Below are 12,327 nucleotides of genomic sequence, written 5' to 3' on the forward strand. Positions count from 1 at the left end.
GTAGAGGAAAACAAAATAATAAGAGTTTCCCTGAGATTAGTGTGAAAAACGAAAATGTTTTACTCTAATCAACATTGAGGTCAAGCATTGAAATTCCTTTTCTTATACCATCTTACGAAATGTGAGTGGAATTGGATTGCCATAGCTAAAAGTGCAGCATCATTTATATCAATTAACTTTTGCTCAAGGAATACTAATGTATTGCTATTTGTATTAGAGATAACCTTCTATTTTTTTTTGTTTTGGCTGTCTCCCTATCATGCTGTTTTGAATTGTAATTCTAAGACGGTAACTCTAGAGATCCCGGGTAGAGATAAACTACAGTGGGAAGGTGTGTACAGGCCTAAGCCAGTAAAGATCATATCCTAAATTCACGCGAGAAGGCTGGTGGGAACAGGTTGTTTAGCCTACCGTAGTTCATCCACGGAATGTTAGCATAGAGTCCCCTTCTATTATAATTACCAATCCGACTTATCAAAAAAATTGCCAATCGTATATCGAACTAAGGGGAGTCAGATACCAGTTACAGTGTCAATTAAGCTGCAATTGTCACAACTAACATGTAGGAATTTACATTTGATGTAACCTTCAATTGTAATTGCGAATGTTGATTTTGAAACAAAAGGTGCCTGATTGGTTCATGCAAGATTTGATCATGAGTGTGTAACATCCTTATAGCACAAGAGGATCTGGATACCCTAGAAGGCCAATCAAGCTCCTAGGCCTTTACCCTAAGATCATAATAGTGAGAATAGGAAATTTTCTCTTCTACTCTGAAGGGTAAAATGATCGCTTTTAGTGCTTTTTTATTTTGGTTAGAAATTAACAATGTAGGACCATAAAATATTTTGCCTTTTAGGATGATTTAATGATTTTGAAACCGAAAGGCGTACAAAATCTCTCTCTCTCTCTCTCTCTCGCTTGCTCGTTCGCTCTCTTCTTTGATGATGTACTATTTTTAGCCAACATGTTATTTCAAAGGTATGGTAATATGTGGATTCTAGAGGTTCGTGGGTTTCTTAGGGTTATGATGTTCAGGGGGTTTGTTTGGGCATTGCAAATAATTTACAATGTCAAAATGTTAGAATATGGGTTTCATAACATGAAGGAGAATTTTTAAGAAAGAAAGTGCAGATAGTGTTGTCAAAGCTGCGCTTAAGTCCTGAAGCAAGGATCAAAACGTGTTGAGCGATTCGCCTAGCTTAATGTGCAGTTTTGTATCGTCATCAAGGTTATAAGGCATACTTTTCCTTGCCAATGAACCTCTGCTGAAGAGGCGACACTAAACAATTGATATTTCACTTTATAGTAATTATTTTTCAATTTCTTTATTTATATATTTGTCATTCATGCTTATAACTTATTAGTCTTGGACTAACTGTGTATATATATATATATATATATACGTATTTTTCTCCCTTTGCACCTTTTTTCATTAAAGCCCACAATTTATTTGTGCTTTGCGCTTAAAGCCCCAGTGGACCTTAGAACTTTTTTGCTCTTTTTGCTTTTGATAAAACTTAGTGCAAATAATGGAATTTTATGGATGTTTCCTGTTTACCTGTGCTGTGTTACTCATTTGGCAAAATCATAGTTGTCAATACTGTGAATCTTGTAATATATCATAAGTTATCTTAAGATACATGTCATAACTAAAAAAAAAGAAATTGAAATGAACTTGTTGTGGATAACCAACCATGCCTTATTGATAGCTCACTTAAACACCTTTTTGACAAAGATTAATGTGGACGAGGTCAAGATATATTAGTAGGAATTATGACCAATAGGAACCAAAAACCTTTGAACTAAATTTATTGCTTTCTTTCAGTATCTATATCAGCATTGTCGCAGCATGATCCAATATGAATACTATGTTACTCAAGAAACTTCAGAATCACAAACATCTCATATAAGTAATAGAATACTGCCTGCCAGAATTTTAAGATACAGATGAAATACACACATCGATTTGTTATAAGGTACATACGGTTGGGTGTTTGTATCGAACTTCAGTATGGTGCTTCATAGGATCCCAACAGCTATGGTTGTGCATTTTTAAGAATCGAAATTAATCCCTAGTTTTAGAAACACCCAATTTGGTCCCCTGTAATTCTATTGTTAAGTATCAAGAACTATACTTTTCAAGAAAATGGACATTGTTTCGCGCAAGAAGAAAGAGGAAAGTAATCTAAAATTTTATGTAACCAGCCATCTTTTCTTCGGAGCTTATTTCGTCCTATGTAAGATTACTCGAGTGGTTAACAGGATTTGAAGTAAAACTTGTGAAATTACATTTATATTAGAGTCTCAAGTACTGTTGTCTTCTTAGATTTTCATATTGTTTACGAAACCACATACATGTCTGGAGTATTGTATTGCATCCTAGATTAAACCTTCATAAAAGTTGCTCTATCTTGAGCTTCTGGTAAGCTAGCAAGGTACATCAGCTATTTCTAATCTAATTGAATAAGTGAAAAGCTTCATGGATCATTTTTAATACATATTGTCTACTTTTGATGCACAAATATACTGGAAGTGGGAAGTCAAAGGCAGTTGAAATAGTAGTTTCCTCTAATATATGTTCTAGGATGCATGTGCCCTTTCTTTTTCTTGATAACCCGTGGACGTAGCTTCTCCCTGTATTTTCAAAATAACTGCTGAATAGCCAAGGAAAACATGGGAAACCATAATGCCTTGTATATAGTGGACAATTTGGAAATAAATGAATTTACGATGTTTTGAGAAAAGGAAAGAGCAGATTAGCAAAATCAAGTTTAATTGTGTATTCTTTTGCTTTCGTTATGGTGTTCATAGGAATTTAGATTTTATTAGCTCTCTTCAGAAGTAAGGAATGTATTCTTGTGTTTTTTGCTGTTCATATTCAGCACCATCTTACTGCTGCTTCATCAATGAAATTGTACCTTTGCGAATCCAAAAAAAATAAAAAAATAAAAATCAAGTTGGAGATGTCTCTACCTTTAGAAGTATGAGCCGGGATGGACTACCTTTGGCGTTGAGATGGCAGATACTGTTTCCTGGTTATGAATTGGCTCGCCTACCTTTGTCACTGTTTAATCTTCGGTATCTGGTTTTATTTCAGATGACCTGAGAATTATGGCCACATCAGTTACATCAGCTGAAAGCAAGGGATCCTTAAGTAGTGATCTGTTCTACGACATACTTAGGCGTCTTGATGGTGCAACTTTGGCTAGTGCCGCCTGTGCCTGTGAAGCATTCTGCTCGATTTCCAAGGAAGAGAAGCTTTGGGAAAATGTATGTTCTTCCATGTGGCCTTCAACCAACAGGGATGACGTCAAAAGTTTAATATCTTCTATTGGTGGATTTAAAAAATTCTATGCTGATTGCTTCCCCCTTATCGTGAACAAGGAAGTGCCTGAATGTCGATGGAATGAATATCTCGAGTATCCTGAAGAATTGACTGAAGCTGAATATTATGGTGACATGGATGAAATTGAAATTGTTGCTCCATCAGATTTTGTCTCTATAGTCGATGTAAGATACAAGGATAAAACAATATGCTCGAAAGTCCTTTGGGGCATTCCTAATGCAAATGGGTTCCCACATTGGTTTTACAGCTGTCCATTTCGAATCGATCTTTTCACGTACTCTACTAGAGATGATGAACATGCAGGTGAAGTTACTCTATCAGTTTCTGATGGTTTGCCTCCAATTACATCTATGGAGAAAGAGAGGAAAGATGGTAAGCTCTGGCAAGAGCTCAGGGATGGAATACGCCTTAGTTGGATTGTTGTGAATACCAAAATAAAACAAGCTGCTAATCTCTCAAGCTGGAGTCCCCTTGGAGGCCAAAGACACTGGCCAACAGATGAGGACTTCCTGCTTCGCTTCGGTTCAGTTCTCCCTGCCAAGGACATTCTTCCTTGTCAAGCTGTGGAGTGTATCGTCCTTATGAAATTCAGAGTGATCTATACAGAAGAGGGAGGTGTGCCGACAACTCTCAAACTGACAGAACTAAGCATGCAAGTGGGCGACATGGAAGGTGCACATCTAAATGGTAGAAACAGTTTGCTTGTCCTCAAGGAAGCGTTGAGCTGTAAACGGAGCAAGAATTATGACGAGGCGCTTGAATCATGTCAACTGTACTCGAAGGTGCAAAGTGAGCTACGGGAAGAAAAAATGAGAAATGAGAGCAGGTTAGATAGACTTTATATATTAGGAGGCATTATGGCATGCATCACGGTTTGTTTCTATTTGTGGTGACATGAGTTATTATCTTTTTGGGTCATCTTGACAGTTCTCTCCACTCTGATGTTGATGTAAATGCAATTTTGACCAGCAAATGACCTGCTGATTTTACCAAACCTTTCTTGCTTTGTAAATACTTGTTACCGTTTATTTGGACCATTTCTCGATTTGTGCTTGTCATTCTTGTGTGTATGTCAAGTTAACTTTTTCAGTATTATTCCAAATTTATCGATGTCTCTGAAGGGACTAATTATTACCGTTTATGTTGGCATGACACTGGCCCTACGATGATTGTCTTGACACATTTTCGAAGGATAGTTTGATCTCTTACATTCTTATGAGAGATTAAGTTGCAAATTCATTGAGAGCTGTCTTACCATTCTTTGATACCACAGAGTCCATATGGTGGACTTTTGTGCAGATCTTGTATTTGTATTGAGAAATCCATTAGGTATATGTATAATTATTAGTTGGGAACCTAATCACATAGTAGGTAGTTCATCCAGCGGCAAAAATAAAACCTGTAAGTAAGCAAATAAATATTATCATAAGAGGATTAATATGTAATCTAGCAAAGCAATATGAGGGTGGGATGGTGTGGGCAGTGGGGGTTGGGCGTGGGATGGTCATTGAGTGGGGGTCTGAGGTGTTGGGTTGGTGGGGAAGAGACGATTAACTTTGAATATCACTTATACATCTTGTTTTACCTACTTCCATGAAGGAAATTATTTCGTCATTTTAAAGGAACTTATTATTTAAGAGAATGTATAACCATCCCGACTATAATTTTTCCCTAACAAAGTAACAATTTATCTCAATGTGTTTGGTCCTCTCATGGAATATGGGATTAGCAACAATTTGAAGTGCAACCTTACCGCCCTTAGTGCAACATCTATGTGTGAGCATGTGGGTTTTTGCATGAACTGATTGGATACCTACATTGTGAAACATATGGCCTTGCCTAGTAATTAATGTCAAATATAACAACTTTCGAACCAACATCTGTAGCTGGTATATAAGCTAATTTTGGATCATCAACTATTCTCACATGAATGTCATATTCTACAGTAGTGAGCTTTTTATTAAGCTTCAAAGGTACTAGAACCAACTTTAGAGATCAACTCAAGCACATACTTCTTCTGGTTGAGGACGACACCTTTAGATGATCTCAACACTTTAATTCCAAGAAAGTATCTCCACTGGCCTAGGTCCTTGACCGTGAGTATCCTTTGCTTGTCGAATTGACTCCTGATTGCTCCCGGTGATAAGGATATTATCCCCGTAAATCAGGATAACAACAATGTATGAACTAGTCTTCTGGATTAAAAATGAATGATCATATTCACTCTGTTGATAACCACCCTCTATTAGTGCATTAGTTAGCTTAATGTTCTGCTATTTTGAGGCATGTTTAAAGCCATAGAGAGACTTCTTTATTCTGCAAATTCTCTGGTCTCCCCGAACTTGGAAGCTTTGTGTCAATTTAATAAATACCTCTTCTCTTCATATAGGTCTCCTTGTAGGAATGCATTACTAACATCTATGTGACAATTCACAGTTCTTGGCTTCTGCTATGCTGATCCTAACTGACACAATTTTGTCCATAGGAAAAAAAGTATTCATGATAGCCTAGTCCCTCTTGTTTATTATAATCCTTTGCCACTAGTCTAGCCTTGGATCTTTTCACATCACTATTTGCCTTGTATTTGATCTTATACACCCATTTTGACCCTATAACATATTACCAACAGGCAGACGTACTAGCTCCTGAGTATTGTTTTCTTGTAAAGCATCAATCTGATGTCACATTGTCGAAATCTATTTTGTAGCTGTAACAGTTTCTTTAGAACTCTTGGGCTCTACATAACTAGAAAATGCCAGCACAAAAGATTGGTATGCAGGAGACATAGTATCATAGGTCTGGACACCAACCATTGAGTAGATAGAAACTGCAGATGGATTCTTAGTGGTCACATAATCCTTCAACAAGATAATGGGTTTAACTACTCTATTTGTCCTTCTCCCCTCCTGCTAAGGTCCAAAGATAGCAGTAGGCACTAGGTCTGTAGCATGCATTGGTTCCTGGTACTGTTGTGTGATGTGAGCTGGCTCAAGAGCCACCTCCCCTAGTGGCACTGTCTCTGCTGCTGGATCCAATGAGGCAACTGGATGCTCAACAACAGTCTCATGGATAGTTGTGACATTGACACTTCTGACCTACGCGGATCATAGGGACACACTGTTGGTGAAGTAACAGGAATATAACAACTTCCGCTCCTTGCAACCCTTTGAAAGGACAAATATCTTCTCTGAAAGATACATCTCTGGCAGAGATTCTCTGCTGATCAAGAACTTATCTAGATTCAAGATCATATAGTCTATAACCCTTGTGTTCTGAGTATCCAATAAACACTGTTTTCTTGGCTCCAACATCGAACTTATTTCCCTTTGATAAGGAGCTAGCAAAACAGAGACAACCAAACACTCTCAACTGATCATAGCAAGAAACCTTATGATATAGTAGCTCATAATCATTTTACTTTTATCTTGGACCATACATGCCAAGTATATATATGGTCTCCATATCTACATGTATTAACCGGAAAATACTACTAGAAGAGTGTTAACTGATACAAAATTTTAACTTTGTTTGTTTTGCTAGTGACATACTTCACATGATCAGTGTTGTACATTTATAAAGAGTGCTACTGCTAATTATCACTAAAAGCTATGTTGCGCGGACTCTTATTTTTGCTGCCGAACCCGTCTCGACGCGACACTGGTGCGGGCGCGGGTGCGGGGTGCGTGTCGGATTCGGTCAATCCGATCCGGATACTTTGACCAAAGCCAAGAAAAAAAATGGGGAAGAAGAGATCAATTTCATGGCTAGCGAAAGTTGACGACGACGAAGTTGTCACAAGGTCTGGCTGCTCCATGGAAAAGAATAATGAAGAGGCAAAGCTTACAAAAATAGAGAGAGAGCAGGCAGATCTTTTTTCTTGTACAAGAACAGAGAGGAGGCGAAGGGCTCCATGGGAAAGAACAAATAATTCAAAGTTTTTTTCTTGAAAAAGAAGAGAGCTTTTTTTCTTGAAAAGTAAAAGAGCAGGCTAGGGTTTCTTGGGAGATGAAAGGGCTTTCTTGGGAGATGAAGGGCAGTACACAGAACTTTAATGAATTGTACTATTATCTAATTTAACTTAGGCTATATATATATATATATATATATATATATATATATATATATATATAAATGATTATTTCTTTTTTATAATAAATAAAAGGAATTATAATTTTTTTAAAATTAATTAGTAACAAGTAATTAATTTATACTTTTAAATTTGTATATCTATAATTGGTATGCTTTTAAGTATACCGTTTTACAAGATATTTATTATTATTATTATTATTATTACTATATTTTATAAAATTGAATAATTTTAGCCGAATCCCTGCACCCGTATCCATACTCGGATTCGCACCCCCGAATCTTAAAATTTAAATTTTGCCGAATCCGACTCTCGGATTCGCATCCGTCTCGGATACCCGCACCCGAGTCCGAGCAACTTAGACTAAAAGTACATATTTAGTGACAATTAAGTTATTGTCATTAATTAAATATTGCCGCTAAACATAATCTTTGGTGTAGTGCTAGTAGGTACCTGTACTCAACTTCTTTATTTCATTCAGAAACTTCTTATGTGAGTAATATGTTGTGATCAGTGGCGGATCCAGGATTTCATGATTGTGGGTGCTCAAGCCAAAAAATTTCTTTCTTGAAGATTACTAATATTTTTAGTTTAGTTAGTAAATGAAATACAAAAAGTAAAAAAGTTGAAAAACAATTTAAAAGAATATAAGCAAGAAGTCAACCGTAAAAATATATATAAAAAGAACAATCAAATAACTATGAAAGAAGAAATTCCAATTTTGCTTTTTTCAACCAAAAAATAAACGTTGTCAGTGTCGGCTCTATGCTTTGGGAAATAAGGCTTTTGCCTTAGGCCCCCAAATTTCGGGCCCCCAAATTTTTATCAAGAATAAATTATGTGTTAAAATTTTTATAGAAAAAATTGATTATTTATGATAAAAAGTATATATTTTTTTAAAAAATATATTAATTTACCCACTTTAACATCTTTTGTACTTTGTTAAAAATAAGAATTAATAGTGAAAAGTGTTGAACAAAGTGAATTACAAATTCTTTTTTATTTCGTTTTAAATTTTAGTCTCAAGCATTACTACAATCATATTAAAATGGGGTATACCAAGTCATCAACTTCTTGCGTCAAATTCTATGGTTCTAAATTTTATCTCTATTTAATATTTATCAACTTATTACTTGTATAATTATGTTAACAATTCATATAATAATTGTCTCACTAAAATGATGTTTTTCAATGTTGAGTTGATAAAATCTTACCTGAAACTAATTACTAAAAAATAATATTAAAATACTAATAATTTTCATCTAAATAGTGTAAGAAAAATAAATTTTGAATAAATATGTATATGAGGCTTGATTATATTTTAGGCCCCGAATTGAAATTTCGCTTTACACCCCTAATCACGTTGAGCCACCCCTGAACGTTGTCACCAGGATTCGAACCCTCGCAGGAGGAACGTCAGTAAGCTTTAAAGTCACCTTCAGAACCAACACAACAATGAGGCCTTTTATACAATGGGTGCTAACGAGTGTTTTATATCAATTACCCAGTATTTTCTATATGCATATATAAAGTTTTCGTCGGGGTCAATGGGTGCTCAAGCACCCGAACCTCTCTATGTGGGTCCGCCCCTGCATGGAGCACATGATCGACTTTTAGATATATATAGATCTTTGAGCTAATAAGGTTAATTATCTACTCACGCTAAAAGACAAAAAGAATAAACGATACAAGCTAAATTAGATATCTATGAAAAAATAACGATCAAAGAGATATTTGCTAATGAGGTTAAAAAAAAAATTAACTATCTAAAGGATGAGTCAACATATTTTTTCTTAAAAGACCTTATAGAGTGCGAATATATATCAATGAATATTTTCACTACAAATATCAATCACACAACCATTTTTCTTAAAAGACCATACAAATTGCGAATACAAATCAATAAATATTTTCAATACAAACATCAAACAAACAATAAAAATCCCCCCAAAAAAAGAAACAATAAATGGAACAGAGTAAATCTTGTTGGTAATCATTTGTTGTTGCAAAGTGCAACCAACTCAACTACCACTCCATCTATATCTTCATCCCCTTTCATATTCATTTTCTCACTCAATTCTCTAGCTTTCTTCCTCACACCCTCACCACTTTCTTCAATTACCACTTCCCTTATCACTTTTGCGATTTCTTCACTTTGTAACTTCCCATTTTCATCCCTCAATGCTTCAACTCCCATACCAATATGTTCCACAATCCTAGCATTGATTGGTTGGTCATGGTACATTGGCATTGCAATTATGGGCACACCAAATTTCATACTCTCCGTTAATGAACCCCATCCACAATGACTCACAAATCCACCGATACTCGTGTGTTGTAAAATTGTGGCTTGTGGAGCCCATTTTTCCAAAACCATTCCTCTTTCTCCTACCCTTTCTAAAAACCCTTGTGGTAATACATCATGAATACTTATTTTTTCATCTTGTGGAAACCTAATAACCCAAATGAAGTTCACTTTACTAAGCTCTATCCCTTGAGCTACTTCATGGATTTCTTCCTTTGATAGAAACCACTCACTCCCAAATGACACAAACACACTTGAACCTTTTTCTTTCTTGTCAAGCCATTGCATTATGCCCACATCACTTTGATCAATGGAATCATGAACTAGAGAACCAATTGGGACGATTTTCTTGGATACTAATTCAGAGAGATAATCCATATATTTCACTTCAAAATCCTTCACTAGTATAATGTCACGCGATTGTCTAATGGCCTCCATGAATGAGTCTTTCATATTAACTTTTGAGTTTTCCATTGCAAGCTTTTGCATTTGAAGCATCTCATGTTGACGCATGTAAATTTCAGGAAATGGAAATTCAACTCCGGGCTTATTAAACATGTGGAGGAGTAAAACAATCATAGCAATGCTAAAAGTGAGGAATTGCACGGCAGGAATGTTTATAGAGGATGCGAACTCAGCAGCCCACGTCATATTTAAGTCATAAATGACTAAGTCTGGATTAAGAGTTTGTAATATTTTTGAAAATTCTGGAGTGGCGTTTTGAAATGCTTCAATTAGAGTGTTTGCGAGATGGTGTGGGAGGCCATTGGTGGTGTGGTAATGAGGAGGAAGATTTGGTAAAGATGGAAGATGAAGCTCAACTAATTCTATTGATTCACAATATTCTTTTGTCACATTTTTCTTGATGGAACTTAGGTTTATTGGAGTGGAACATAAGTAAATATGGAAATTTTTATTTGTGAGTTTTTTGGCTAGTTCTAAAAATGGACTTATGTGACCATGGGCTAGCCATGGTAACATAACTACATTAATGGTGTTTCTCTTCTCCTCCATATATTATCAATTTATGTTTCTATGATATATATGGTTTTATGGATTGGTGAGTGAAAATATCTATATGATGATAATCTATTTATAGTATATTATTGCTTATTCTTAATTGTGAGCATGACTAACATGGTGTATATTATAACATGGTGTCCTAATTGATTATTCAAGAAATATGTATATAAGAAACACAAAAAGGATCGTGCAAGCATTATTCTCTCGTGGAATGGCTTTTATTTTAAAAGATTTTGTTTCTAAACTAATATACGTATCTTAGTATCTTAGTTCGACAGATTGCAAAGTTCTTTTTGTTTTTCATTTTTCATTTTCATGTTTTGGTTTGATTTTACAAGAAATTTAAAAATATAAAGAGAAATTTTAAACTTATGATTAAAATAAATATATACATGTGTAACAATTAACATACTAAAAAGATCGAATACCATTTGAATATTATAATTTTAAACATGTCCGGTATATATTTGGTCTTAGAGTAAAATGTTTACTTTTTCATATTTGATTGGAACAAAATATTTATAATTCTCCCAAGTGGCACAATAATATACTAATTTGTAAAAATAATATACGAACGTTGTTGAAATAATATTGTTTCATTTAGTTATCAAATATTTTATGTGGGCCCATGTGACCGGCTCCCTTTTATCAATTTAAAAAATAACATTTAAATATAGGGTAAATTACATAATATTGCTCATTCTTAGTTGTGAGCATATTAATATGGTGTATATTATTTTTATTTTTTGACTCTTCCTTTATACAACTGAGTTGTAAATTGTAATTGATTATTAGGAAATATATAATTGTGCCAATATTTTTTCTTGAAGTGACTTGATATCTGACTCTCGAACTCGATTCCCAACCCTAACACACTTTTAACGATGATTTCGATACAAGATACGACTTTCGATGCCGATTTCTAATTATAATATTTTTTCGAATTTAGTATTATTATAGTATTTTCCATATAATACATAAATGCTCTTAAAAAATTTCTTATAAAGCAATTAAATCAGAGAATGAAAAAAAAACCACTTATATAAAGTATTTTCCATGTCATTCTCGTAAGAGAAGTCGTCAATCCTTAGGAAGTCGTCAATTCCAGGTTTGCTTTTTTCAACCAAAAAATAAACGTTGTCACCAGGATTCGAACCCTCGCAGGAGGAACGTTAGTAAGCTTTAAAGTCACCTTCAGAACCAACACATCAATGAGGCCTTTTATACAATGGGTGCTAACGAGTTTTTTTATATCAATTACCCAGTATTTTCTATATGCATATATAAAGCTTTCGTCGGGGTCAATGGGTGCTCAAGCACCCGAACCTCTCTATGTGGGTCCGCCCCTGGTTGTGATGCTCCTGAATCTATTATCCAATCATTTGAAAGAGTATTGGATAATAAAGTAACTGTACTTTCCATGTGTGCCTGAAATTCACCTTAAGTTTTTGAAGTGCTGACATTATTGTGTATCCCCTTGAACTACATCTATTGTGTGTATTCATCCTCATTGAACTAATATCTCGGGTCGTTTGATAGTTGGTTAGAGTTATGCAAGTATAA

At 35.0% G+C, this 12,327-nt stretch overlaps 2 protein-coding genes across 2 annotated transcripts; one reads left to right on the forward strand and one right to left on the reverse strand.

Annotated features, from left to right (window-relative positions):
• Positions 1–3,037: 3,037 nt before the first annotated feature.
• LOC125818834 (probable F-box protein At2g36090) lies at positions 3,038–4,396 on the forward strand. Its single transcript, XM_049498355.1, has one exon. It carries the CDS (start codon positions 3,115–3,117, stop codon positions 4,240–4,242), a length of 1,128 nt encoding a protein of 375 aa, XP_049354312.1. The 5' UTR covers positions 3,038–3,114; the 3' UTR covers positions 4,243–4,396.
• A 5,033-nt stretch (positions 4,397–9,429) lies between these two features.
• On the reverse strand, positions 9,430–10,755 carry LOC125819065 (UDP-glucosyltransferase 29-like). Its single transcript, XM_049498581.1, has one exon. It carries the CDS (start codon positions 10,753–10,755, stop codon positions 9,430–9,432), a length of 1,326 nt encoding a protein of 441 aa, XP_049354538.1.
• Between the last annotated feature and the right edge of the window lie 1,572 nt (positions 10,756–12,327).

This window comes from Solanum verrucosum, unplaced genomic scaffold (assembly GCF_900185275.1).
Source record: "Solanum verrucosum unplaced genomic scaffold, falcon-dt-bn FXZP01000267.1, whole genome shotgun sequence".
Taxonomy (NCBI): domain Eukaryota; kingdom Viridiplantae; phylum Streptophyta; class Magnoliopsida; order Solanales; family Solanaceae; genus Solanum; species Solanum verrucosum.